The sequence below is a fragment of the Falco punctatus genome (genome assembly GCF_963210335.1).
Source record: "Falco punctatus genome assembly, chromosome: 5".
Lineage (NCBI taxonomy): Eukaryota > Metazoa > Chordata > Aves > Falconiformes > Falconidae > Falco > Falco punctatus.
In genome coordinates, this window is record NC_137584.1 from 35272279 (window position 1) to 35296349 (window position 24071).

Consider the following 24071-nt stretch of genomic DNA (forward strand, 5'->3'; position numbering starts at 1 on the left):
GTCTTTTTTTAAATTGATTTAATTACACATTAAGTACCAAGAGTCACATACAGGTCTCTGGATTACATTCTGGCCAAGGTTGCCAGAAGCTCCATGCTGCAACTTAATCTGCCAACAATATGTCTTTACTAGAGCCAATGCAGTTCTTGTGGACAAATACTTGATGTAGACAAACACACAGATTACGTACCAACAAGGACGTTTAATCACATAAATCAAAGCACATTCTAAAACCAAACTGAAGACAATTGGAATAAACAAGCTTTACACAGCTGGTAGAATGAGGAAATAGATTCTTTTATTATTATGCAAACCCCTTCGTCTCATGGTGACAGTAGACCTCTGAAGAGCTACTAATTCCAGCAACTGCTGAGCTAAGTAAATGATTAACAGCTTAAAAAACCCCCACCGTTTTAGTGGGAGCCAACCACGCCATGCCCCCCCCCCCCAAAAAAAAAACCAAAACAAAACCCAAAACAAAGGAACCAAGGTTCAGGGTTATACAATTAGTCTTAGTGCGTAGTATTATTACATGGTGATTCCTGATGTAACTTTTCTTATGCAAATTGAGGGGGATGATTGTTAAATATCAAAACATCAGATGAAGACAAAGCCTCATAATTTATTGAAACCTTTTCAGAGTCTCTACATTACAGTCAAAAATAGAACTTCAGAGACTTTAAGAGGAAGTCTCACTTCAAGGGAGAATACCTTAAAGATCTGTCATAATCCAGGCAAATTGTTTGCACTGTTTTCACTGCTGACAAACAGTTAAGTAGTCTTCAAGTGACAACAGTCTTGATGCAAGTACATGTTACTGCTCCTAGAAGATCAGAATTCAAGCCCTCACTTACTGTTGTGCAGAACACCACAAGCAACTCTCCAACTCAGAGGACTGGCTCAGGGTATTAAAACTTTGTAATTAAAAAAAAGTGTCTGCTTAAGTTCTCATAGGCCTTAAATATCACCAATTCACTTCATGAACTGGTAAAACAGTAAGATGATCCAATAACCCAGGAGCAATCCAACTGCAAGCAGGCAGATCAAGAAACTTGGCAAGTGTAGGCAATACTCTGCATACATGCCAAAGAACAGAATTCTGAAATTATTTCTGCACATTAATGAAACTTGCATAGCATGCTTTACCACAACAAATGTTATTTACATTATATATTACTGACTGTGAACTTAAGCTTTTTAAGTACAAGGTTGCAAATAACAAAATTGCCTAGTTTACAGAAATTATAACAAATACTACGAAGCCTGGAATGAAGGTACTGCAATGCAGTCCTGCAATGAAATGCAAGACAAACTTGATGAACAGTGAAACTTCATGAGCTAAACAGCACAGTGGTTTTAAAGTTTGTACTGTATTTATTTACAGAGTTAAATGTTTTCATAAATACACAGACACAAATAGACAGATACTCTTAAAACAGTAAAGAATATTCTGTAACACTTGGTGGATCCTGGTTTTCAATGAACCCAAGCAATGTTAAATGTTGCTGCAGTAGATTTTATACTTCACTGTTAATTTTACACTAAAAAAACATTGCAAAAGGGTAAACAGACCTTTATGACACAAGAGGAAAAGTAATTCCTGTCCTTTCCCCAACACCTACATTTCCAGAAAACCATGGAACTGATCCTTCAACTGTACACATTTAATTTTACTCTTATGAGTAAAACTCATCGATTTTAACAGAAAAGAATTCATGTTAAGAAAGGCAAACAAGTATAAGCATATATTCTAGACTAAGGAAATACTGGGCCTTTCACACAGTAAACACATTATTACTCCTATACAGAGGTTTTGCTTACACAGGGAAAAAAATGTTACGGAACAAAAAAGTGAATTAAACATTTCAACTAATATAGTAAAACATTATTAAAATTATAAGTTTACACAGACTGCCATCAATAAAACCACTAGCTTGTTGTAGTTAAATGAGATTGAACTCTGCTGCATGTTCTGTATTCCAACTACTTCAAGCACAGTGAGCTACCAGTCCTCAGGAGGCAGAATCCTGCCTCATTTAAAGTCAATGGGAATTCTGCCACTGATTTCAGAGTAGAAGAATGTTTTGGAGTCAGTTTCCTCCCTCTCCCTCCTTTTTTTTTTTTTTAAATAAAAAAATAATAATAAAGTCAGACCAGAAAGAAACCCTCCCCGTTATGAAGAAATCTGACTAAAAAAACAGAAAGAAAATAAGTACACAGGACTTTCTCTCAAATCTCTTGCAACGATTTGATTCCAGCACAAACTGAGAATTTTATCATCTTTCTCTTCTATACCCACCTTCAACCTCATTTTTTTTGATTACATATAAACAAAATCATATGCATGAAATTCATTAAGACTGGAACAGTACGTACCAGAGCAGTTCAATATGCAGACCAATTTATCACATGCAGTAGGACTAACCACTTTCAGAGACTCTTCTTTCTGACAGTGAGTTGCCCTGTCTGGATGTTTTTTTTCCTTGACTTGTACCAAGCATCCCTTTGCCCCTCTTTATTTCATTCCATAAAGAATCTCAACTAGGGATACGTGCCTTTCAAGTGTGAAAACTGCTGGATTCCACAAGGACTCCACTTTTCATTACTTGGAAAGTTATGAAAGCATGAAGGGAATGCTAATCCTAACTCTTTAGGTACACGAACATGTTGCCAGATGACCCAAATGTCCAGATTTCTCCTAAGGCTGTGTTTTTTGTGTTGGCAGACAGAAACTCCCTTGAAGGCTAAAACCAAGGTATATACCAGTAAGAAAAAAACATCTGATTTATGAGAAGCAAAACTGCATTACGTTATGCCAGGTCCTAGTCAGCTCCCTGCCAGCTATAGCAAGGAGCTTGGGTAACTTGATTCACTACTGAATTTGGATATCTAAAATGAAGACAGCATTATTGTGGTTGCTGCGTTTTTCAATTGTTTCCTCATTAAGACAGCTTCCAGTTTGTTACCAACATAATTCTGAAATAAGAGAAAAACCATAAATCAGTTCCTCACAAAAGCTTGCCAACCACGATAGAAGCACTCTGAACATTTCACTGATGTCTATTTCTGGATACCTATCTAGTTAAAGTAAGATGTTATTAAGAAGTCTTCACAGAGTTGTTCAGCAGGAAATAAGCTCTCTGTAGCCCTGCCACTGTCACTGTATTTTCTTGCATGACAAAGTTTCCTGTGATGAATACACAGCCCAGAAAATATTTTCAGCAGAATTAACTTACATGTCTTGCAGAGGTACCTTGCCTTGGACGCTAATGTTCAACATTTGTGCTCTTAGCTTTACAGATTTACCCTAGTTATAGGCTCTACTAGCAACCCAAACACAAGGGTATCACAACCTGAAGACAGATGAAAGCTCTAGAACTTGGGGGGAAATAAACACTTAACTTAGCTGTTCACTTAAGCCTTCCAGAAATGCCTTAACTGGAAGAAAGCTGCAACTGAAAAGCATCAAATCAGGCTTGCACCTCTGGCAAACTGTTTGAGAATCTGGGTACCTACAGTCAGTCTTTTACTAAGAAGAGTTACACTATGCAGTATCTGGCTTAAAAAGTTGTTCCCATGAAACAGTAACAAGATATAATCATAAGAAGCTTATTTCTTCTTTTCAGTTAAGGGAAGAATTTAAACTTTACTGCCACTGAGTTACAAGCTACACTATTCAACTCCAGGAGGCAAGGGCATAAAATCATTGTGCCCAAAGAAACTAACATAAAATATTCCACAGGGCTTCTAAAACCCTGCAAAAATACTGCAAGAAGGAACCTGCGCTCTCTTTCACTGCTAAGGTCCAACCTGCATGCTGGCCCATAAACAACAACAGAGTATACTCTTGCAGAAACAGTAAACCAAAGATGTGGATAATCAGAAGCCTCATTATTTACACCACTAATTCTTGGGGAAGTAACAATAGTATTCAAGACATTCAGATAGTAGGAGGCATTAAAAAAAAATCTGCAAACTCTTAAGGCAGTGAAAGTGAGTGGGCTCAAGCTCTACTTCTGCTATTGTCCAAATTCCTACAGCTCACTAGCAGACTTTAATGAATTCAGATGAATTTAGGACTTATCTGTTAATGTTAACATATGGTAAATGAAAATCTATACCTTTTATTTTAGGATGAACAGATTTAAATATAACTGAGAACTATTCAATCCATTCTAACGTAAAAATAATTTACTATTAAAAATAGCACACTCAACTTTAAAAACCTACCGGATACAGAATTTTCCCTCAAATACTGTAACTTCCATCTTTCAGTTGGCACACAGCTGACAATACAGTACTTCAATGTGCAAGAAATAAATAAAAGGAGAGCAATGGAAAAAACCAAAAACTACCTGTAATGTTGTCAGCAAACCACCACCACAGAGTAACTAAGTGAGACATCCTAATTTCTGTTTTACCTTACTGCACAGTTACAACTATAGATAACAGTAGTAATCAAATATAACAAAGAAATTTCATCACTGAAATACTACTGATTTTTTTGCCATATGCACAGATTGAATTCTACCACTTACCTAGTGAGACCTGAAATTGAACATAACCTTTCCAATCACTGCACTTCTAGAGTTAAACAAAAGATGACCCTTACCGGGAATAATCATGAATAAGAGCCTGGGTAGATTTTTGCTTTCATCTTTCGAGAGGTCTTTCCAAGGCCCACACTTTAAGACATGGGTAGCAGCTCCACAACAGTAGATGAATTCTTCATGTAATGGGATTGGCTCTTCTGCTGACCTCTTGTTTGCTGTTAGACAGAATAAGATACTATTGTAACAGATCAGCAAATATTTACATAACTGGCTCTTTGCTTTTATACCTTCCCATAGACTAACTGCAAACAAACCCAAACTAGTTTCCCCAAACAGCTGTCATCTCCAGTAAACAGAGGCCCAATTCAGTATTTGATGTTTGAATAGGTGATAGTAATTGATGCATGTTACTATTATATTAAAGAAAGCTTCTTTCAGTTTCTGCCACAGAAATATATGGTGATGAATTACACAGTAAGATCTACTCTACCTTAAAGTAAAAAAAAAATAATTATCATTTCTTACTCATATCACCCACTGAAAAGGTTCAGCTAAAACCTACTTGAAGGCAAACAAAAGAAAAAACAAACAGAACTACTGCATGGATGTCTTTGCAAGTTCTGTGTGCTTTAACTATGGGAGCAGAGCATCACTCAGCTCTCCAGAAATTTTGAAAGGATTAAAGGAGGCTTTGTCAGTTAAAGCTAATCAAGTTTTGATGAATTCAGGCAAATATTTACATTCACCTTTGTAAATTTTTTTAGATTACCTGGTTACCTGCATGCAGTGATGGAAAATAAAACTATGCTGCCAAATAAAGGCATGTTCATCAGTTCATGTATTTATCACATATGGAAACATTATTAGGCTATCATGCTGGAACTGGCTGATTGACCAAACTCCCATATGTTTCCTTCAGTAAAAAAGCTACTTCATCAAGTGACTACTTATGAATTAGAATGTCATCAAGATGAACAACAACATAGACAAGCATCTGCCAAAATAACCATTCTACCATTTGCAACAAGTGCAGTTACCAAAGGCAGGACAGGAAGCCTGCCTTGTTGGAATAGTATCACACACGAGCATCACTTAGGACAGAGATCAGTCCACAAAGCTGTCTGTGTCAACTTCAAGGGCCATTTCAGCTCTACAGAGTATTTCTAATCTTTTAAGAACCACATTTCAGGCTTCTGAAGCAACAGCTATGGCTTAGACTTGAAAAACTTGTTGAATTATTACAGGAATGACTATGCATTCTTTATCCAATACATGACTAGGTATAATGGAAAAGGCTGTCCAATTTAACTGTATCCAATCTAATTACATTGTAATTCAATTCACACACCAGGAAAAAAACCCCAAAGATTAAGTTTAATAAATAACCTAAAATATCAGACTTTAGTGTCTCTACCTAGTATATACAATGAAAAAATTGTAATTAGAAAGTACACAAAAAATCCCAAGATTATAGGCTAGCAATTCCCAAAAGGAACTCTCAAAGACTTCACACGCAGCCAGTGCAGGAAAACTTCTTGGTAAGCTTCATTTTGAAATTAACAGACAAAAGTACAGCCACCTTTAATGCTATTTCAGCTGATGATCCTTCTTGAGTTGAAAAGCCACTATTTCATATATAACTCATATAGCAGTAATCCATCAGCACATGGAATTAGGATAAATTCAAACAAAATGAGACTATGGTCAAAGAAGATACAACAACAAAAAACCCATTACAATGAAACTGGATATTGCTGCATACCACCATGACCTTTAAAACATCAAAAATATCTAGTTGAGGATAACATTAGGCCTTTCAAATGTTTTTGCTTAGTGAAAAAGGGCCATTCATTTTTGTGTACAAGTATCCAAATTCTATTTCCTAGTCAGTTTGTGACATTTTAAGTGTGTAAACTGACACCTACGATCTACAAACTTTGCAGGACCATGAGGTGGAAGGCATTACCTTCACTGTCACCAGAAAATTCTCAGTGTTACACAATTTGAAAGGAACTGATCCAAATGAAACTGTACATAATGACACCTGACTACATTTAAAAAGTACACTTGTAGAAGCAACATTTCCTTACTTCCCCCAGTTTTAATCTGAAATTTTGAAAGGTTAAGTTAAACAACAGGCAATGCAGAAGAGATATGTTTTATTTTGAATTAACAAGTACCACCATGAAAAAAATGAGTAGAATACAAACAGAAAATGCTACTGAAGGGAAGGAAGAAGCGTTGCTTAATACTTTAAACTACAGCACAAGTCCCTGGATGAAACTTCCCTCTGCCCCCCCTTCCCTCCCAACTTCCCCTCTCCACCCCAAATAAAAAAAGTTCATTTAATGCCAAAGGAGACATCTTTACTACTTCATTATTCACCATGTTGTCATCTTTAACTTAGAGTGGCTGGAACATAAGTAATTGAGGCATATTTTGTTGAACAACAAAAATTAATTTTGTTGAACTATAATAAGGTGTATTTTTAAATGCATTATTCCTGCTTTTATTGCTACACTATTCAAAGTGGTTCCAGTTACATCAGCAACTAAACATTAGCCTTGTCATCCCTTTTCTGAGGTGTTTACAATCCAAAAAGCAAAAGTTACAAGTCCTTATCCAAGAAAGTAGATTTTATACAAAATTTCTGATCATAAACTTTAAAATCAGTTGTAAAGTTTCATTTTGAATTGATTTCACTGGACATCTCCAAACGGAAATCCCACTGACAACTCTTCACTCTCAAATAGCATTTGCAACATAAGGTCATAAAGCAAGCAACAATAAAAAAGCAGCTCAGCAATATGTTTTGGACTGGAATGGCAGGCTTTTCAGGTTCACACAGACTCTTGCAGTAGCTTTGGTCCAGTTTTTAACTTCACTTTTAATTTCTAGTATGCACACTGCTGCAGTACCTAAACAAGACCGCACACTATAGAGAAAAGATTTTCTGAAAAACTGCCCACCTGAGACAATCCCAAAAGGTTTCCTAGGATTAACTCTACATAATATCTGAGGGATTTTTGTTTATTTATTTTTAGGATTTTAATGTGTAACTTTATGCCCTTTAGTTACAGAAATCGATTGAATAGAAAACCAGAGAGAAGACAGATAAATTCCTAGTATATTACTCGGACCTGTTTTAAGATTAAATCAGCAGTACCCAAAAATACCCTCTGGATCTCCTTTCCTCTTCAGAAATGAAGCTTTGAAGAACAGTATCTCCATTATAGGCATCTATCTTTGGCATGAATTGCCCGTTTCCCCTAGAAATCTCTTAAAACGACCTATCGATTTCAAAACACATTTAACGGACAGAGGTCTTGAGAGATTAGACTCCTTCCAGCTTAGGCAGCTGGCAGAGAGGGCACAGTTTGCACCGCAGCTTTAAGAAAGCTGAGAGGACATAACCACAAACCTGACTGGTGGGAGTTTCATAGTAGTCATCACAGAGGAAAATAATTGAGCAAAAGAAAGATGTAACTATGTAGGAAATGAGGACTAACTGCATCCCAATGCAATATTTTCTTTCTTCTCTCCAGCCCCTGCCCATAAACTCTCTAAACATACATGGAAAAACACTACAAAAAAGACAGCTTCTGTCAACAGTACTTAATCTAGTAACAAAACTTCTGCTAGGATACATAAATCTGCTTTGACTTAAAGGGTAGGGCTTTAACACTAGATTAACACACCCTTAACGTAGGTGTCTGCCTGAAAGCAAAGTGCAAGATGCAAAGATCTGCATGACAGTATATATATATATAAAATAAAGACTGATCAGTGAAGAACCATGGGAACAGCCACTAGGTTTCTACCTCAGGATGAGACAAACCATCCCCCAGCTAGCAAAGCCTACAATGAGAACTTAGATGTACACTTGCACTTACAAACCAAAATGTGTATTTAGGTGTCTTACTACTGATACGCACTCCACCTACCTGTCATTGTTTCAGATAAGAATATTTGGAAATTGTTAGCCACAAACAGCAGATTACTTCTGCCATATGACTAGATCTCTTCATATCCATCTTTGATTCAACTGACTCCAAAGTAAAATGCTGACAGTAAACCTGTTTCCTTTACACACATTGTGCTTAATTATTTACACAACTGTCCTGACAGCATATTAATGGCTCCATCCTACACTACTACTTGGACTTGACATTTTATTTGAAAGATAACTTGGGAATAACAAAATCTGTGATCTGCATCCAAAACAGTGTTTAATGAAAGACAAACTCAGTCTAGCACCACATAATGTAACCAGAGTAAGCTGACTGATACCTGGCCTACAAAATACCCAGTCACAGGACAGGACAAACAGGTTGGTGTACCTGATCTGAAAAAATGATGCTGAAGCAAGAGATGCAATGGTAATCAAAGGAAAAAGGTAAGCTGCATGAAACAGTGAGAAAGGATCACTGAAGCAGATTTAACATATGATATTCCACAAAGCCGTAAGAAATACATCCCACGGTGCCCATGCAGGGTTACTGTGAGGTCACTCTCTGTCCTTTTTGGTATGTCACAGTAACTGAGGGGAAGCGCCTGAAAACCACAAAAAGGCAACCATCGTGAACTGTGTTCAAGATGAAGTGTGCAAGGCCAGTCAGCCTCATCTCAGTTCTCAGAAGTCTACACCACAGAAAATCCCCTGCAAAGTTGTACCCAAGCACATGAAAGCAACCTGGAGCACACCTTGCATGGATCTAGTGAGGGCACATCATGCTCGAATAACCTCACTGCCTTCTCCGATTAGATGAATGGCTCAGTGGATGAGGTGAGAACACTAACTGCTGTTTAGCTTCACTTCTCCAGCAAGGCTTTTTACAGCATCTCCCATAGTATTCTTATTCTTAAACTGGTGAGATGTGGACTAAGGGGACTATAAGGTGCTCTTAGGGGGGAAAAAAGGAAGATGGAAAAAGAAAAAACCCAAACATTCACACACAAAAACCAGAACACAAAAACCCCCGCTAACTTACCAGCAATGTCCTTCAAGGATCAGTATTGGGCCTGTACTGTTCAATGTCTTCATTAAAAACCTGGACAATGGGACAGTACGCACTCTCAGATGGTTCGTGCATAATACCAGTTTCAGAGGGGAGTAAGACATCAACTGAAACACTGGTGGGCTGGGCTCCTATCCAAATGGACCTTGACAAGCTGGAAAAACAGGAACCACATGAAATCCAAGGGCAAGTGAGAAGTCCTGCACCTAGAGTTCAGCAACCCAATGCAGCAACACATTGGTTACTGTGTTGTAACAACCTTGAGAACTCAAGGCTGGGGACTTGAAGGCTAGGAAGCTGGCCTTGCAAAAAAGACACTACTGGATAGCAAGTTGGAAATGAGTCAGTAGCATGCCCTTGCAACCATGAACGTCAAGTGTATACAAGCCTACGTTAGCAGGAGTAGCCAGCAAGTTTTGGGACACCATTATCTGCCTGTGCTTGGCATTGGAGAGACTCCATCTGGAGGGCACTGTCCAGTTTTGGACTCCTCAGCACAAGCAAGACATCAACATATTGGAGAGAATCCATTTGATTATATGAACACCGAATCACGTGATTTATGTTCAAAGGACTAGGACCAAGAGTCAACAGTTGCAACAAAGGAAATTCCAGTGACAGATAATAATCCTCTTTGTATGTGTGGGGAAACTTAAGTAATGAAATAAGTTGCTCAGAGAGGCCACAGAATCTCCAACCTTGGTGATACTCAGTGCTTGAGTGGACAATGCATTCAGCAACCCCACCTGCTTTGTCCTATTTGAGAAAGGGGCTGGACTACAGCTTAGGGATGACCTACAGAAGTTGGATGTATGCAAATTCATGAGACTGGAATAGATAAACTAGAAAGTACCAAAAGGATTTGTTGATGCAATTGCAAGGTTGCTGCTTAATAAAAACTCATTAAACCAGGGGAGCTCTTGATGGCTAGGCCAGGGCAGGTGGGTGGAGATGGGGGGGGGGGGGGGAAGTACCTAAAACCACTGCCATTTTCAATCAAGAAAGGTAAGGAGGAGCTCCCAAGGCACTATAAGCTGATTTGTCTCAGCTGAGTCCTCAAGAAAAAAAAAAAAAAAAAAAAAAAAAAAAAAAAAATCACAGCAGCATATCTTCTTCTAATCAAATAAAGGAAAAGATGTTAATCCAGAACAGGAAACCAGCTTCCCAATGGCAAATTATGCTCAAGCAATGTGATTGCCTTCAATGATGAAACACCTGGCTACAAGATGGAAGGAAGAGACATAGATGCAATACACATTGCCTTTTTAAGACATCTGGCACTGTCTCCCACTGCATTCTCCTTTCCAGGCTAAGGAAACACAGGGTGAATAAACTGACCCACATCGTTTGAAAAGTAACTGAACAAGCTTAAGAGATAGTCAACTACTAGCTGTCATCTGAATGTCAAACAAGTCAAGTAATCTTGGGTCAGCACTGGAGCCTATAATGCTCAACATTTTCATCAGAAACTTGGATGAGACAAAAAATGCAAACAATGCTAAATTGTCTGGCATGGTGGATACAGCCAGAGCAGAGCTTCAATTCAGAAGGTTGTTTCCTTAAGAACCAGGCCAACAAATCCCTTATGATGCTCAGCAGTGGAGAGAGAGCACAGAAGTCTGCATCTGGAGCAGAAACCATGCTTCAGAAGCAGCTCAGAAGTAACTGGCTGAGTAACAGCCCTGCTGAAAAAGACAGGTTTATCACGATGGATGCCAAACTGAAAGACAACAACGCACTCTCCACACAGTAAGGCAAATACGCATCAGACCAAAATAAATTCAAGAAGTGCTGCCAAAAGATTGAGGGAAGTTACTCTTCTATTCAGCAGTAGTGAGAACATACATACTGCAATACTGGACCCAGTTTTGTTCACCCCACAAGGTCAAGAAGGACACAAGGAAACTTGGGAGGGTCAAGTAGATGACTACCCAGAGGGTGAGCAGCCTAGAGCACATGACCTCTAAGGAAAAGCTTCACGAACTGTGCTTTTGTAGTCTGCCAAGAGGACAAGCTGTAATTAAATAGCACCTTGAGCTATTTGAAAGAGATCTGCAAAGACAGCACAACCAAACTTTTCTTTGCAACAGCAGATCGTAAAACAAGAGGCAAAAGCCACAAGTTGTGCCTGGGCAGTCCTGACGTTAAAAACAAAATTACTAGGAAGGCAATGGAAGATTGCCAGGAAGGCAGTGGAACCTCTTTTGTGAAGGGTTTTAAGACTCTGCTGGACAAAATAATTTTGGTCTGAACAGAAGAATGGACTAAATTTTCTCCAGTTTTCTATAAATCAACAGTTTAGAATTGTTGTGGCCCTAAAACACTGGAAAAAGATAAAGCATGAGGTGCAACTAGGGTCTCAGACAATTTTTCTGGTACCTCACCAAATGCAGAGGGCTTCATAAATACAGTGGATGACAATGACCAAGTACATAGGTCAGAGAAAAAGAATCTAAAATAGGTCAGCCCCCAAAAAATATATGATACTGAAGGAGATTTATTCCATGGATTAGCTGTACCAGCTTAAAAAAATAACGCTAACCTGACTGGTGAGCCAATGTGATTGAATTCAATACCAATACTCAAAATTGCAATATTCAATGCAAAAGAATAACTGGAAAAACAGAAAGCAAGATTCCTTTAGCTGCCTGCTATGCTAAGGTTCTAACAATTTTTGCAACATTATCCCCAGAAGAGAATTATCCAGATCCGACATATGCTCTTTGATTTGTAGACTGGAACTAGCATGCTCATAGCTAAGAACAAGAAGCAGGACAGACAGACTGACCAATCTGGTAGAAAACCTGCAAAGATGAACAAGGGGAAGAAGAGGGGAACACAGGGTGCTTGGATCTCATCAAGGATTCCTCTGGACAAACTACAGACAAACAGAGCATGCCAGATTTTCTACAGCAAACACAGGTCAAAGACTTCGCAAGCTTTTGTGCCATCAGTCACAAATCTTGACCAATTGTGTATAAGAAAAGCAGCAGCAGCCAGAAGTACATAAAACTGAAACATTTCTTCACTGTACTTTACAGTACAGGTCTCTGTCAAAGTCATATGATGGCAAGGACCTGCTATAGTCCCTTCCACACTAGTTCTGACTTAGTAAATAAAAACTGTTAGGTTTTATTTTTAAAAATGAGCAAAGCTAAAAAGTTAACACTATGGACACAAACAAAGCAATCTATTCATATGAAATAACACAATAAAATCCAAACTTGTATACCTAAGGCAGTTCAGAGCAGCAAGATGTTTTTGTCTAAAACAACTGAAGTAACTAGGAGGCCTTATTTTCACCTAATGACTTAGCAACCTGGTACTTTCAATTTGTTTTGCTCCTCTGTCATTCCCCCCATGCCCCTCGCTCAAGCAGTAAAAGAGCTTGAAGAATTTCACCAATGACTGTGCAAAAATATCTGTGAAATGTGTGGAAATGGGGTACAGCTTACTCATGCTTAGAGCTGCAATGATAAAAACCTAAAATGCAGAATGGAAACTTGAATCAGTTTTCCTTTCCGAACCTTTTACAGACACCACACAGGGGACTGTGTATAGACCCAAGTAGGAAGAAATCTAGTTTTAAGAACTGGATATACAACATCATCACAAAATTTGGATTTTGTTACCACTTGTTACCTTGTAGCAATCACCAGGAAAGCGCATACTGTCCTGGTGGAAGGAAAGCAGGGAAAATAACTTCTGGGTATCAATTTTGTACTGGACAAGTGGTTCCTTATCAGTGCCAAGCATTATACAACCATCTACTGAGACAGCTTTTCAGCAAAGCAGCATAGGACTCACAAACAATAAAAAAAAAGTGTTATCTTGGAAAGGTCCAGATTTTGTGGATTCAAAACAGGAACAGATGTTCCAACAAGGTGTTTTGCTGTGGTATGAACAACATTAAAGAGTTTTGGGGGTAAGGAATCAAGAAATCCGAAAACGCTTTCAGTTCCCACAATGATACATGTCTGTATTGGTCTGGTACAAAATTATTCAACAGAGAGAGTGGCCAAAACCCTAAGGAAATTGATTAGGAAGGCCCACCATAACTTTTAACCAATCTCTACATCTCTTGGAGTTTTGGCTTTAAAAATTTCAGCATGTACTAATGACTAAAAAAATAAATATGGAGCTCTACTTAATTACCATAATATAACGACTGCAGCAGTCTCTTGGTCTTTATTTCCAGACTACTGTCAAGAGGATGAAACAGCAAATGAAAGACTTCCAAGGGAACTGGGCACAATGGCAACCTCTATGAAAGCAGTCCCAAGCTTGAAAGCACCAGCTGTCGGTCTGCTGCACTCAACATAGTCAGCAAGAAGATCCAACGTTTCATTGCAGTTCTGGCAACAAGACACTAAGTTTTATGTCTGGTCAATTTTTTCTTCTTTGGCAATCACAGACCCAGTTTTTGTTTGTGCTGATGCTCTTTTAGCAAAGCTCAAACACCCAGTTATGCTTGCCCAGTGCTCAAATAGCAGAGTCCATGTCCCTTGTTACTAGGTAGATCAAAAGGTCCTCCATTTGTCATTGCAACTTTAATGCTCAGTTAAAAACATGTAGCCCTGGAGTCAGAGCAAGCATAAGCAAATCCCAAGAAGCTACCCCGGTATGGCTGAGGGTTCCCCAAGGCTTCATGTAACACCAGCAAGTATAAATATACTCAAAAGAAAAAAAACCATGACATTCTAAAAGTGGAATATGTTTTATCAAACACGTTTCAGCATACAGTGCATGAGGTCCTACATATCATGTCCTATCAATCTATTTAATCACATCCAGATGGTAATTTTCACTTTTTCAAAAGAGCTAAAGCATCACAAACTGTTGGTGAACTGTTCAGAGCTACCAACATGAAAATGAGACCAGAAGAGTGCAAGTTTGTTTTGTTTTGATTTTTCTTGAATTAACTTCATAAGTATTATCAAGGTCGGGAATCCCACAAATTACAAGAAAGTGGTAGCCATACTCCTAGCAACTCCCACATTTTCCAGTTAATATGCAAGCCTGAGATAAAGCTAATAATGTTGATGACCTGAAAAGAAACAAACAAGAAATCTGTTGCTTAAAGAAACAAGCACACTGAAGGAAGTAATGATGGCTTTATTTGCATGAAAACAAATAGCATGGTTTAATTTGGTGTAATATGGTGTATTTTCTAGAACAGAAAATGGAATTTTGGGAAACAGATTATTCCCAATGGAAGAAAAATTTGTTCATTTGCACACACTATCGAGCAATACTGGACAAATGAATTAGCTTTGAATGACAGCTTTCCCTCCAAATATTGAAGTATTGGACCCAGAGGAAAATCTTGGGAAGTTTAAAACTGAAATCTCACAGATGAATAAACAGAAGGTGGTGGGCATAAATAACAGGTGCGTATAATAAACATACTTTAAATACATATTCTGAGATTAGACTGAAATGTTAGCAAAACCTCAGTCAAGTAACGACAGAATATCTATGTTAGAGAATATAGAAAGCTGTGGCTGAAATACAATGGTAAAGAAGGTTTCCAGGGAGAAAACGATGCCAGGTGTCTTCTGACCAGCAAATTTCACAGAAAAAACAGACTCATGTCAAAAGGATCTTGTAAGTAAACTTTCCTACCTGCCTGCAGGAAAACCAAGCAAAAAGCAAGAATTCTACGCTAGAAAATCAAAGGAAAATAAATCCCCATTTGGAATGGATAGCATGAGAAAATTGTCACAAATACAGTATAATCTACAAAGTATGCAATTTCTTTAATTGTTATTTCAGTGTGGATGATGCTGAACACCAGTATTTTGGGAGCCACTGGGCAAAACTGAGATGTTAACACCATGATCACAGACTGGGTTAAAACCAAAGTTAGAGGTGGGAATGTTATACTTCATGAACAAAAACCCATCACACTTTTTTGGATACAGAGGAAAGAAAGATTAGCGGCCTTCAAACTTAAGCATGTGTTGCAGCACAAGCAAACTAGTAGACTGCAACAAGGTTTTACTGTTGGTCAGATTCTACTGTCTGTGCTGTATCTCCTTCCTCCAGGGGTCAGACAACACTATTCCTCCTCTGTCTGACCCCCTCTCCCACAATCCTCGGGCTATTTAACCACTTAGTGGGAATAAGCTACAGCTGCACATCATCCATGTCAACCCACTGCCTCTGAGGCAAGGCCACAGCTGCATGCCATCAATGCCAATCAACCCACTGCCTTCATTCCCCTACAAGCATGTATCACCACCCAGAACAGAACATCTTAAAAATTGAACAGGCATGTGAATTGCATGGGCAAAGAGACGACAATGACCTTTAATAGGATACTGCTTCAATAGGAGAAATAGCAGAATACACTGCAAAAAAAGTGAAAGAACAGATAATCAAGGACACATGCACAAGAAGAAACTAAAAATGGTATTGAGGGAGAGAAAACATGCAGATGCAAATAGGTTTACTTGTGGTCTAAGGGTTTGGAAAAAATGCTTGCTCATGAAACACAGATGATGTTTCTTTGCCCTTTGATTCCTGCTATCTTTAGGGAAAACAAGAACTTTGCACCTTTCCAAAGGAAAAAAAGTCAAAGAACTATTTGGCTCTGAAACCATATGTTCTATACTCTTATTTTTTCTCCTTCATCACAAAACTACAAGCCTCGCATTTCCATTGGGCAACCATTTAAATCATACAGGTAATCTGTACAGCATTCCATGAAACACAAAAATGCAAGAATTTGAAGTAGCAGTAACCTATATATGCATTTAAACCACAACACAAGAAAGTTAAGCATTTCAAGAAACTTCAATCTTTCAGCAGCAGTAATAACAAGCAAAAGCAGTAAAAAGCAACTGATATTTCATCTTATGTTAAATAACTTTTCCTACTCCTATGAGAATAAGATGGTGCTCTCAATGGAAAGCAATATTCTTTCTTTATTCTTGTTAAGTAAGGCAAAGCTCAAAGAGCATAATGAATACCAGCATGAAACAGATATCAAAGCAAAAATACCCCACAAACATACACCAATCCAATTAGCATCATGCTGTCCTTGATTAGGCTTCCTCCATCCTTCGCTGTGCTGTTCAAAATGAATCTCCCTACATAACTACTCCTTTTGATATGTTTCTTCCACATTTCCACATTAGTTGTTCTCCCTTAGCATAACATACACACTGAATTCAAAACTTTTTCTTTCCATCCCGTTTTATTATTTCAATTTGCATGTGTTCGTACATCAACTGTTAATCTCACTTTCAACTTAGCTCTCTAGCTACTGCTGGTTTTCTTGCTTTCTAACAAGGACATAAAAGAATTAGTCAAAATTCTGTCTACTTACAGTAGACCAACTTACTAGTCATAACATCCTCTAGTAATCTCTCAACCAGTGTTTGAGGTTTGTGTCTGAGGTAGCATCGCAGAATAGTGAGGATTGGAAGGGACCTCTGGAGAACACCTAGTCTAACCCTCTGCTAAAACAGGTTCACCTACAGTAGGTTGTGCAGTCACATCCAGGCAGGTTTTGAGTACCTCCACAGAAGGAGACTCCACAGCCTCTCTGGGCAGCCTGTCCCAGAGCTCTGTCACCCTCAAGGGAAAGAAGTTCCTCCTCACATTCAGGTGGAGCTGCCTGTGCTGCAGTCTGTGCCCGTTGCCCCTTGTCCTGCTGCTGGGCACCACTGAAAAGAGCCTGGCCCCGTCCTCTCGGCACTCACCCTTAAGATATTGGTAGACATTGATAAGGTCTCCTCTCAGTCTTCTCCAGGCTAAAGAGGCTGAGCTCGCTCAGCCCTTCCTCATCAGGGACATACTCCAGACCCCTCATCATCTTTTTAGCCCTCCACTGGACCCTCTCCAGCAGTTCCCTGTCTCTCAAACTGAGGAGCCCAGCACTGGACACAGCACTCCAGATGCAGCCTCACCAGGGCAGAGCAGAGGGGGAGGATCACCTCCCTGGACCTGCTGGCCACACTCCTCCTCATGCCCCCCAGGATCCCATGGGCTTGCTGGCCCCCAGGGCACACCGCTGGCTCATGGGCAACTTGCTGTGCACCAGGGCTCCCAGGTCCTTCTCAGCAGAGCTGCCTCCCAGCAGGTCAGCTCCAGCCTGTACATGAGGCTGTTCTTCCCCAGTCGCAGGACGCTATACTTGCCTTTGTTGAAATTCATTAGGTTCCTCTCCACTCAGTTCTCTACCACATCCTCCTTATATTTACTGCAGGTTTTACTATATTCTGATATTCATTTACTAATGTACACAGGCTAGGAAGGCAGTGTAAGCAGGGACATGAAAACAGATATACTGTATGCAGCTCAGCGCGAAGGACAAGTGAAATCGAACAGAAGAATCAATGAACAGGAGACGTATACAAGAGACTACATAGAATGATACCAGAGAGTATTAGATCCCTTTCTGAGTCACTACAGTAACAGAATTGTCTGTACTATTAATATGAGGTCTGGAGTACAAGTCCTTCCCAGTAAGAAGCAATGGTGGTATTCATCATTCTACTGATCAGGTGGATGGGACAGAGGGTTCAACAGGCATGCTGGACAAGGCAGTGCAGCAGCCAAAATGTTTCTCCCAGAACCAGTGCTGCAGGAAGGCTTGCACACGCCAGTGCTCTAACATACAGGCTACAGGTCTAGTAGCAAAAGGATCCAAGTCAATTCATCATGTTGGGAACACTGATAGCTTCTTCCTCAGAACAAGAGTAATCTGTGAGGCATCACTATTTTGCACAGGGATCCAGCTCCTCCCATCAAAATAATGCTGCCAAACCCTGACAACACATGACTACATACAAATACATAGATAAACAAAACCTGTCTTCATCACTGGTGCAAAAAATAATCCAGTTATCATCTGATACTTATTTTCATTTAGTGCAATAATTTTTTGAGAGGTAAAATTTGGGGAGTTGGATTTCCACAAAAAGTTTGTATTATTAAAGGTGTTTTTTTATTTAAAAAATAATAATAATAATTTGAGTAAAGGATCTGTCTAAACAAAGGACAACAGGAACAGGACCTAAACAGAAGCAGGAGGTGAGACAGAAAAAGAAAAAAACCCAGAAAAACAGCATGGTTACTGGCAGCAGCAGGAAGAAGCAAGGATACTGAGGAAAGAAATGAGGATGCAGATGAAAGAAATCCTGCCAAACCTGGAGTTGTAGCATCTCTGGTTAGACATTGTTCTGGCATCAGGATTATCTAACATATGATAACAAGGCACTTGCCACACAATGTGCAGCTGCATTAGGTGGCTGTGCAATCCTAGCCAGGTAAATAAGTAGTATTCTTGTTCATTTCACTAGTCAACTATGTACTCAGGCTAGTATTTCGGTATGAAAACGTGAATCTGTTTCTAGCTCAAGATTCTGTTAAGCTCAGACCTTTCATGTTATACATTTGTTTCCTATTACGAATATTCTTTTATCAGAATTACTTACTTCCCCTGGTGTAAGCTGTTTACAAACTTTCCTGGACATCTAAATGTTATCACTCAAAGTGCATGCTGGAATCAAATTTAGTCAAATATTTCACTGAAAAATCACAGTATTACACAGTGGTTTGTCAAGAGCAGAAAAAACATAGTTATATTGGTATTAAGAGCATGCTCAATTTAAATAAGCAAAACCTACTTCATATCCTGCATGCACACTGCCTGTACAATGCATGCACACCACCACTAAAGCTTAAACCTTGAAATTCTACTCCTAATACTTGGTAAATAGAACCAAGATATCATCCAAAGTGGGGGCCACCCCTCCTCCCAGAAAAGGTGCCCTCATTATAATAAATCATGATAATGGCAACTATGTAATTTCAAACAAATCAAAGCTATCAATAAAAAAAACCCACAAAAACCTATAAGAGCAGTGCTATTAGGAAGCTTTAGAGTAAATCCTGTCAAATTTACTGTTCTTTGGCTCATCAGTCATATTGGAAATTTTGTTTTACCCTTACCCATACACAATTTATTGTAATTGCCTTTGTGAATCACATGAACCAGATAAACAGCATCAGTGACTCTACTAATTTAAAAATAGGAAACACCAAACAGAAGTAGCAGAAAGTGTGTTTAAAACCATCACAGGTGCCTCCTGAGTTAATGGGTAATTGACCCACAGAACTGCCTAAGGCTGGATATTGTGAACGCTAGATCTCCACGTGGCTTAAAGGCAAGCGTAAGTTGATGGAAAAGACTGTGAAACTTGAAGTCTTCAGTACACCTGTTCCAGAAAGTTCTTGGGCTGCACTTTGTTGCAGGCTGAGTGGATACTTACACAGTGGGTCTAGATAAAGAAGAATCCTATGTCCTTGCCTCTTTCAAGAGCATCTGCTTAGGGTACTTTCAAAGATTCTTGAAAAAAATCACTGTCTTCAATTGCTTTTATACAATCTTTGTAGCAATCCCATGATGGTGAATACTAAATGTCGCACACCCAATTCTGTAAATGTGTGACCACTTCCCTCACTGACATCATAAGCAAGCGCCACAAGAAAACAGGGAACAGCAATAATCCTAATTAATAATTGAAGGCTTCTGTTCTCAGAGACACACAAAACAAATTCATATCCAGATTCTGCAACAGGTCCATGCAGATGGACTCTCAGACCTTAACTGGATATCATAAAGTCCCAGAGGGCCAGGAGTATCCTGCAGCTTAAATGAAGTAAGAGCCTGCATCATTCAAGCCATTCAAGTCTTCTGATGAGAAGGTTTTAATATTATACTTCAGTTGCAAGAAAAGAAGCCATTTAATTATTTTTACAAATGCAACAAAAAAGTTACCAGTAAGAAAGCGCTTGACAACTGCCATGCCCCAACACTGCTTCATCGTTACTTCAATTTCTTTAACCATACATTCCCACACTGGCACTTACACCGCTTCCCGAGCCTGCCACTCATCTCCTGCCTGGCGCACGCATTTCTGCTCTTTTGCAGCAGCTACCTTCAAGCCTGTATTCACTAACAACGATGATGCTCTGGGACCGGTACCAACAGCAAACCTGATAGAGGGTTCCTGAAGAAGGGTGTGTATGCCTGCTGGACTCCGCTTTCGCAAACCAGTTAGGGTCTTCCATTAAAAGTCACAGACTTCCTGCCACCTATAAATCTCAACCCACTTTTAACTTCGAAGACTTTACAATCTTATTTTCCTCATTTATAGGCCCTTCAAGCCACAGACTTTTTCTTCCCACCCATTTTATAACTTGCCACTTCAATAATGAGCGTCGGTCAGCTCCAAGAGATGCTTCACAGGAACAAGCACTGACATAGAAAAAACGTTACAAGTAGCATCACTGCAGTTACCGCCTGGAAAAGGCGGCACTGCTTAGGACTTGCTTCCTCAAGTCTCCTCCCAATCCAAGGGAAAACAAGTCAAGGCAGCACGTACAAAGCACTGCTTGCCGCACGGGATGTGCTACCCCATCCTTAGCCTCACCCCTAGAAATCACCCACACTGTTTAGGGGCGCATAGCTCCATAAACCCGCCGCCGCGGCGCACGGCCGCCCCGGGCGTTAGGCAGCCGCCTCGGCCAGGCCCCGGGCGCACGGCCGCTCGCCTTGCCGCTGCCGGACCGACACCGCCCGCCGGGCAGGGCCAGGCAGGGCAGGGGAAGGGAGGGCCCGCCCGGCTGCCGCGAAGGGCCCGGCCGGCCCCGCCACCCCAGCCCCCCGCCCGCCCTTGGCGAGGGCGCAGCGCCCCCCCCTCCCCGCGCTGCCCCCGCCCCACACGGCGCCCCGAGGCGGCGGGGAGCGGAGAGACCGCGGCGCCGCTGCGGCACGTACACGTACCTTCCCCCCTCGCAGGCTCCCCAACACCCAGCATCGCGGCGGCGAGGCAGCGCCCAGCGCCAGCGACGTCTGCCGAAGCCGGGCGGAAGCAGCCGGCGAGGCCGCGCAGCGCGGCAGCGGGAGGCGGAGGCGGCGGCGGCGGCTGGGCCGGGCCGCTCCTTCCGCTTGGGCCGCGCGGGGTGGGCTGAGGGCAGCCCCGCCCCGCCCCGCCCCGCGAGGCCGGCGGCCGTGCGAGCCCCCTGAGGGAAGGGGCGGCGGGTCCGCGGCAGCCACCCTGGGCCTCGCTGCCCTGCCTGGCGGCGTGGCCCCTGGGGCGACAGGGCGGCCCTTCCCGCCGGAGCTGTGGCCAGTGGCTAGCGGGGCCGCCGCAGCCCCAGCCCCAGGCGAGGCGCCGAGCGAGCGCCGTCGCCAGTCGCCCGTTGGCTGTCGCCCGTTAGGGAGAGGCGAGAGTAGCAGAGTGCCCCCGAGACGCACGGCTTAGGGGTTTCCTTCAGGTTCTGGTAGTCACGCTTGGCCAAACCTCACAGTTTCTTTGGGAATTCTGGCAAAGGAAAAAAAAATAGCCTTGAAAGAGCAAAACAAGCCAGGGTGCTTAAAAAAGGCAGAGGAAGTGTTGGTAAAAGCACAGACTCGCCTACAACGTGTTTGAAGTTGCATCTAAATGAGGAAACTGGACCTGGGCACCTGGACACCAGGCGTAACTGGAACGGTAAAGCAGGCACCCCAAAGAAGTATTTTTCACATCAAATTCCAAAAGACATAAAATATCGCAGTAAATCCTTTCTGGACCCACCAGGATCCTGCCATGGGGTCTGTATGCCTGCTAAATAAGGTGTGAAAGGAGCTCAGGGAAGGTGAGGCTGTAACGAAAAAACTAAACCTCCTGCTTGTGGAAGAGGACCTTAGGGAGGTTTCTCTGCTGAAATGCTGCTTTTTGAAGAAAAGCACTGGAGGAGCTGTTTCCATTTGCAGTCGTGGTAGAAGGTATAAGGAAAACAAATCTAATAGGAAATTGGCAAGATCAGACGGTGTTTATCCAGCAGTTGCAGAGGGATTTGGGGATGAAACAGACAGACTGCTGAGCATGCCGTGTAATCATGTGCTACAGATGGTCTTGGATGCTGGTGAGTGCTGCGTGTAGCCGAAACCTGAACTGCTCCAAGAGGAGCCCCTCAGGTTGATGCCTGTGTTGATCAAATCAGTGTGAATAATAACAGAGACAAAAGCAAGTGGAATAGGAATAGATACAATGCACTGTAGAATCATCAGCATAATTTTTTTATGGATGGACATCGTGCCTCAGAAATCTGTGGGAATCTTTGGAGAAGCCAAGTGACCACACTTGACCAAGGCAAGCCTGGGTAATGAACTTGGATTTCCAAGAGGCATTTGAGCAAAAGCTTTTGTCTAAGGTGCTTAGAAGGAGTGTTCTAAGGTGGTCATGAGACAAAGGTTACAACCTTCAAGTGGATGGCAACCTGGTGAAAAGACAGGGAACAAAAAGGTAGGAATCAATTACCATATTTTTAAATGGATTGTCATAACAGGTAGGGCTGTACAGGAATTTGTATGAAGATCAGTAGTGTTCAACATAGTCATAAATAGTCTGGGAAAGGGGGCAGATAGTGGAGTAGTAAAATCTGTTGTTAATACTGAGTTGGTTCAGGTTAGTAAAAATAATTATCAGGTTGCAGAAGGACTTTTGAATTCCCACTGAGAGCAGTAAAATGATAGACACATGTTGACGCATGAGATAAAACTGAGTGTTCAGATGGAATGAAAGGCTCTTAACAAATGATTGATGTTCATGAGCAAGACTTTGGAGTGACAACAGATGCTGTATGAAATCTCAGTACTTTGTGCTTCCAGAGGTCAAAATCAATTAAGATCTAGTAACCTTTTGGAAATGGATGCCATGTTTCTCACTTTGTGTGATGGTCATGTGCTGGCTGCTTGGATGGAATCTGCAGATCTAGCAGTTTCCTCTCAGAAAGGGTACAGTAAATACTACAAAAGTTACTGAAAGGTGTGACAAAGTTATTCATAAGTCTGTGATTCTTCTACATAGAGAGCACTAAATATGATGGAAGTTGGAAGACAGGCTGATGGGAGAAGGAGGTTGGGGAAATAATGCCCAAAGCCTGTACAATGGTTTGCAAGACCAAGTTGAATGGACTTTGAGTTGAGTGATTCCTCATCGTAATTTCTAATGCAAAAGCTGCAGAAAGCAAATTTGGCTAACAGGCAGCAGTTTCAAAACAAAATGTATTTTAATGCAGTCTTAAACTTCATTAAAAATGTCACGGATTCCTAGAAGTTTACAGGGATTTACAAAAAGATAAGGCAGATTTATGGATGGGAAATCCATCAGTGGCTGAAACATGAAGATGCTGCTTAAAGGCTCAGAAAGCCCTGAGAGACACCAGTCTTCTGTAGGTTGTACCAGGGGAGGAGCCCAATGTGCTTGCCCTTTCCTTGGCACCTACTGTTGGATGCTGTCAAAGACAGAATGGACTGTTAGCATGATGTGATACAGGTTTCATGTTCCTATTTGCAGCTAACATTGCTTTTTTCTGCAATTGTCAAGTCCTGCAGGTAATTTATTATTCCACAACTCAGTTTATTGGATTTGTGTTTAAAATATCACAGGGCCATCAAGGTGCTAGAGGCACTGTTGATCAGAGTACACAGTTTTATTAA

At 40.9% G+C, this 24071-nt stretch overlaps 1 protein-coding gene across 2 annotated transcripts in view; it reads right to left on the reverse strand.

Annotated features, from left to right (window-relative positions):
• The window catches only part of LDAH (lipid droplet associated hydrolase), a 123953-nt gene extending 102130 nt beyond the window's left edge, over positions 1-21823 (reverse strand). The window contains exons 1-2 of one of the 2 annotated variants that reach the window (XM_080390024.1): positions 21372-21823; positions 4613-4768 (exon numbers count right to left, since the gene is read on the reverse strand). In XM_080390024.1, the coding sequence (XP_080246150.1) occupies positions 4613-4768; positions 21372-21405 (190 nt within the window). In that variant the 5' untranslated portion in view covers positions 21406-21823. The remainder of the gene's footprint in view (positions 1-4612; positions 4769-21371) is intronic. The other variant, XM_080390023.1, reaches the window with a different exon arrangement.
• Between the last annotated feature and the right edge of the window lie 2248 nt (positions 21824-24071).